This window comes from Neolamprologus multifasciatus, chromosome 22 (assembly GCF_963576455.1).
Source record: "Neolamprologus multifasciatus chromosome 22, fNeoMul1.2, whole genome shotgun sequence".
NCBI lineage: Eukaryota > Metazoa > Chordata > Actinopteri > Cichliformes > Cichlidae > Neolamprologus > Neolamprologus multifasciatus.
The window spans coordinates 11,902,857-11,908,942 of NC_140459.1; the positions used below are offsets into that span (position 1 = coordinate 11,902,857).

The 6,086-nt window shown below is 40.9% G+C and overlaps 1 protein-coding gene across 2 annotated transcripts in view; it reads right to left on the reverse strand.

Annotated features, from left to right (window-relative positions):
- Nucleotides 1–320: 320 nt before the first annotated feature.
- Nucleotides 321–6,086, reverse strand: part of med30 (mediator complex subunit 30) — a 47,683-nt gene continuing 41,917 nt past the window's right edge. The window contains exons 5-6 of one of the 2 annotated variants that reach the window (XM_085149422.1): nt 2,789–2,872; nt 321–1,976 (exon numbers count right to left, since the gene is read on the reverse strand). In XM_085149422.1, coding sequence (XP_085005548.1) covers nt 1,905–1,976; nt 2,789–2,872 — 156 coding nt within the window. In that variant the 3' untranslated portion in view covers nt 321–1,904. Of the gene's footprint in view, nt 2,873–6,086 lie in introns of both variants that reach the window. The other variant, XM_085149421.1, reaches the window with a different exon arrangement.

A 6,086-nucleotide genomic window follows, 5' to 3' on the forward strand; every position in this document is an offset into this window, starting at 1 on the left:
GGATCTGCATTCCTCCTAATGACAGGCAAAGGATGCAGCGGTTAGCACTGCCACCTCACAGCAAGAAGGTCCCAGGTTTGATTCCACTGGTCAACCAGGTCGTTTCTATGTGCTTCGATATTCTTCCTGTTTCTGTGTGATTCCCTTTAGTTTCCTCACATCATATGTTAGGTTAACTGGTGAATCTTAATCAGCTGTAGGTGTGAATGATTCATTTTTCTGTGTTAAACCTTTGATGAACTGGTGACCTAAAAGCTGAGAGTGCTCTCCTGGAAGATCTCATCATACTAAGAGATCTTTAAGATTCAACAGGGTTTGAAAAGACTTTGTATGTGATAAGAAGGATTTTAAATTCAATCCTGGATTTAACAGGGAGTCAGTGAAACTGGGCAAAACAGTGCAGATGAAAGAAAGCAGTCTTACATGTTATATATGTATTGAATGACATCTCCTGATTACTGGAGGCAAAGGTAATGCTATCCATAGTAAGCATTATATTACATACACCACATTTCTAAGGTTTTAGGGCCAAATATAATGACCTCACTCTTGTCTGAACTGTAAAGGTGGTTAGCGCTGTTGCTTCACAGTAAGAAGGTACTGGGTTCAAATCCACCATCTGGCCGGGGCCTTCCTATGTCAAGTTGTCTCTGTCTGTACTCTGGCTTCCTCACCCAGTTCAAAGACATGCAGTTTGTGGGATTAGGTTAACTGGTGGTTCTAAATTACCTACAGGTGTGAATGGCTGTCTGTCTCTCTGTGACAGCCCTACAGGCAGTGTATCCTGCCTCTTACTCTATGGCAGCTGGGGTTGACTTCAACAATGCAGGAAATTAGAGCTCACCCAGGCCTTTAAGAAATGCCTTTCGTTTAACCAACTGATTTGAGTGACTGCATGGATAAATAAAGCTGGGATTCATCTGATTAGTCATGAAAATGGATGTTGTGTTTTGTAATACTACCACTTAAGAGAAGTATGTACAATATAAAAATTAAAGGTCCCAGCACAGAACCCTGAGGAACTCCATGACTAAGTGTGTGAGAAAGATTCCTCATTTACATCCACAAACTGGTATCAAATGCTGTACTGAGGTCCAGCAGAAGCACACAAATGAGAGTGTGAGGAGGATCCATTAGTAACCTTCAGTTGTGCTTCCCTCAGTGTTAAAACAGCAACACTGTGGGAAATGCTTAACGAAAATACAGATTAAACACATAAACCAAAAAAAAGAGTGATTAAAAAAATAAAATCACAGGAAGATTTAGTTCAGTTGTTATAGGATTATGGATGTAAATAAGCTGTTTTACTAAAATCTAAATACTAAAAAGAGGTGCTTCCTGAAAATGTTCAAATAATTATAAAACGTTAATGGTGAACAGGACTTTACGCAGAAGCAGAGCATAAAGTGTTTACACTTTAAATGTTTGGCATACTAATGTTCTTGAACATGTGTTGTCCCCATTATTTACAAGAAAATGCAAATTGGAACCAGATAATCGGTTGGATTAAAATACAAGCTAACATCCACTTTAAAAAGATCAACATATTCACAATAAAACTCGTGATTTTGCCACAGTGTTTTTTCTTATTGAAGTTCTCAGGTACAATATACATTTGTAACATAAGCATGTAACACAATATAAGGATTAAATAGAATATATCAATTTCTCTACAAGCATAAACCCTCTATTGAGCTAGCAGCTACAGACAGATAAAACATTAACTCTTCAGATTAACTGAGAGAAGGAAAAAAAATGCTGATTGTAATGTTGAATGTCGAGGTAGACAGAATATTTTCTGCCATGCTGATGACACCGGTGCCCTCCATCCCCTGGCTCCTCCATGGGATGTCTTGCCCTCATTTGTCTCCTCCCGTGTATCCTCTGTTCTTTAATGTCTTCTTTTAGAAGCCTTTTGATATTGCTAAAGTACCACTTCCTTCTGTAAAGCACTGCTTCAGCCAGTCTGTGGTAACCTGTCATACATCCCCATCACCAATCCATTATCTGTAGTCCATGTGTACCTGTGGATGTCCTACATACAAGGTGCAATCAAAAAAAATCTGAGATTGTGCCTGTTGAGAAAGAATCGACTGAGACATTGATTATGTGAACGTGAACCTGGTGATTGAATTAACTTTTGTGAGTCGGGGGTCATTGATATTTTTGTATCCACGTGCAGGTGAAACAGGCACAGTGTCTCAGAGTCTGCAAGCAGATCTATCAACAGACTCCAGAATGAGCCAAAATCTGTCTCGCAGATCATCGATTTTAGTTGGCTGTTTTGCTTTGCCTTAACAACTAAACAGGCTGTTTTTGCAGGAGAAGAACCTAAAGTGCCAAAGCATGAAGTGCAGAACAAAGAGCATGCTTTGCATTGTTTTCTTCAACATTCAGTGTGTGCACTGTGAATTCATCCACAGTGTCAAACTGTCAATGAGGTCTGCAGCAACGTCCTGAGGCAGAAGATTCAACAAACACAAACTTTGGCACGACGGCAGCTCAGTGGTTCGTGGTGACATCGCACAGGTTCTTTGGCCACACTGACACACCCACTACCCACCCTATGCCTCGTGTTGTTGCTGAACAAGTAAGTCCCTACAAGCTGTTTGCTTAGATCATCCTTGCTCACAAAATGAGCTTCATATTAAAACAGCTGTTATTTGGAAGCTGTGGATGAGATGCAGCCTGTCCTAAAGACTACTTTAAAGATTTTATAGATACCGTCTCTAAACTTTCTGATTGCACCTTGTACACGTGTGTTTGTGTGTGTGGCTCAGCTCCTGACAGCCAGCATGGAGTTGATCTCCCAGATGAGGTTGCGGAGTTGGTCCATGATCTGTTTCAGGTGCTGGTTCTTCTGCTTCAGCTTCTGTAGGAAAAACGTAGAAAAGAGACGAGAAAAAGCACGTTTTAGATACAAAAGCAATAATAACTACAAATGTGAGAGCAGTTTGGTTACTGAAAAAAAGGCCTGCTTAAACAGTGTAAAATCAACGAAGCAATTATATATACACACAAATAATTACAGATTTGTTTGCAGCTACTACCCACAACAACACAAACCCTCCTGATTTATACCATTTACTATAACACTGTAAATCCTTGTAACATAAATTACTTAACAAACGCTACTGAAGAAAAATACATTCCAGATGTGATCTCGCTCCTAATGACGCTGCCACTTTGCCGCTCCCATTAGAAAACAAGCAGGTTCTAACCACAAAGTCTGGCTCGACAAATATTTTCGAAATTAGTATTAGTCAGTTATTCTGAAGGCAAATAAAATGTTAAAATACGCACACACACAACTTTTGACTGGGAAAGGCTTTTAGTGGGGACACTGCTGATACTTGGGCTGGTGTCAAAAATCACTGCCAGATTTGGGAGTGGTTTAGAAAAACGTCACGGTAAAAGGCGCAGGATTACGTCACTTATTCCTCCGTTCTACAGGGCTCAATTGTTCCTACAAAATGAGTCACATGGTGGCAATGTGCAGCTTGTTCCTTAATTAAGATAAACAACCCGCTTTAACCCTCGAGGGGCTTTGTTTGTATTTTACTGATTCCTCCAAAAATCTGCACCGTAAGACACAAGCAGGTTGCGGATATAATTTTTTTAAGCACGCCATGCTTCGGTAAACTCAAAATAACATTATCAATAATTTAAATGGTAGAAAGTGAATTTCCAATATTTTATTCATCTTTCAATGAAATAAAGTGTTTTGTTTCTTCAAACTTGGCCTCTGACAAACAAAAGTACAGCTGAGTGCTTTTCTGGTTGTTTGTATGTGGTGAAACCCTAGAGGGTTAATTCGAGTCAATCGTTCCTCCACCATCCTGCTGCTATAAATGATCGGCAAAATAAAAAATGTGCATTGCTCTGCAGCTGAAGATTGTCTCCAACAATGAACCATTTAATCCCCGTCTGTCATAAACTACGGAGCCCCCACCTTTTGGTTAAAAATTATCCTTGCTGTACTTAAACATTTTGGTGGTTTTAATCTTATTGCTAAGACAAACAGTGCCAATATCTAGCAGGCATCACGTTTACCTTGTTCAACATCTTACTTTAGTGTATTAACATGCTCACATTTACTAATTAGCATCAGTTCCTTTGTGAAGCTGAGTGGTGTAGGTAATCAACATCTGATTGTGAGAATTCGTCCTGGATTGTGGAGAAAAATCAGCACTAAATGCAACTGCCTGTTTCCTGAGCTGCGCAGAATAAGAAGCTTGTTTTTCACCTGAAAAGCTGTTAAGTCACTACAACTCTACACTATACGGTGTAGTCTGTGGAAACAGAAGAGCTGTGTAGGTGCTGCTCTCTCTAATTTAGACTTCAGATGTACAGCTGCTCAAGTGGTGATTATAACTGTCAACTGAACAATACATAATCAACCGCATTAAGTGAAGAATTGAATAAAATACATTAGGAAATGTAAGGTTGGTAGCTGATGTCAAAAAACATATTCGCTTAGACCAGGGGTGGGCAATCTCAGTCCACGAGGGCCGGTGTCCCTGCAGGTTTTAGATCTCACCTTGGATCAACACACCTGAATCACATGATTAGTTCATTACCTGCCTCTGGAGAACTTCAGGACATGTTGAGGAGCTAATTTAGCCATTTAAATCAGCTGTGTTGGTTCAAGGACACATCTAAAACCTGCAGGGACACCGGCCCTCGAGGCCTGGAGTTGCCCACCCCTGGCTTAGACCCAGCAGTGCGTCGGTTTAAGCCAAGTGAGCTACCGGGCTGAAAATATACTGGCAGAAAACCTGAGGAAAAAAAACACAAAACTCACAAAATGTCACTTTCATTGAGTGAAAATAAAACTGTGGTCAAGATGAAACCAACACATAATTCAACAACCATGTAACGGAAGCAAATTCACAAACCAACTTATGTTGGGGTGTCCAACTCCAGGCCTCAAGGGCCGGAGTCCTGCAGGTTTTAGATCTCACCCTGGTCAACACACCTGAATCAAATGATTAGTTCATTACCTGCCTCTGGAGACCTTCAAGATATGTTGAGGAGGTAATTTAGCCATTTAAATCATTTATCTCACTGGCTTGATCTATAACTCAAATATTAAAAAGGTTTCAACAAAGCTGTGAGGCTGAAAAATGAAGCGAAAAAGTGCAGTCTCTGTAAAGGCCACACGAGGCTGGCTCCAGTCCTCACAGACTCCCATGTTAAAGCTTCCAGCAGTAATGGCATTTCATTTCTGACTTTCTGCTTTTGTTCAGATTAGTTTCCTGTCAGAAACCAGACTGGAAAATCAACACAGGGTTGGACCATCAGGGGTGGACAAATATTAATAATATTCCCAAGGGGCTACAAGGGAAACTGGGACTCTTGCGGAGGGCCATCCCAACGGACTAAATTCACCTTCATATTAATTTTTATCTCTTTATCTTTTTCTGAACTGCTACTGGTACAAGTAAATGTTAGAATTAGACCCCAGTTGAGGTCCCTTGAGGAAATTAGCTGCAGAGCGTTGTGAATGGACTGAACATGTGAAATGTGTTTTGTTTTCCTCTTTCTGAAATGTGTATGGCAGGAGGCTTAATAAAAGCTTCAAAGCCACATATAACTCCAGGTATTTCTCCCGCACACAATAAACAAAGTTTCCTCACCTGCCTGCTGACATCTCTCCCAAACACTCCCTGCTTCAGCTCACTTCATCAATCCTCGCCCCACTAATCGCTAAACTAACACACACATCTGGCCTGCTTCGGGAGGGTACCGGTACATCACAGAGCAGCAAACAACACAATCTCCCAGTTAGTCACTCAGGGTTTTGTTCGCTGATTGCCTCTAAATGCTGCACCAAGATCTCTAAGTCAACAGCTGCCATGGACTGAAGTGCCTCATTGCCCAAGCTTTATACATAAACAAATAATAGCTCCTGAGCTGCTGTTGCTGGAGAGCCAGAAGAATAAAAGTGAGTACAGCTGCCAAATGTGCGTTGCCTTTTGAAAAAAATAACTCTGCCATTTGGAGGTTTGGGCAAATCAAGCAGCAGCAGTACATCACAGCGACTCGCTCAGCCGCTTCTCCTCTGATAGATATCCAGAGTGAGT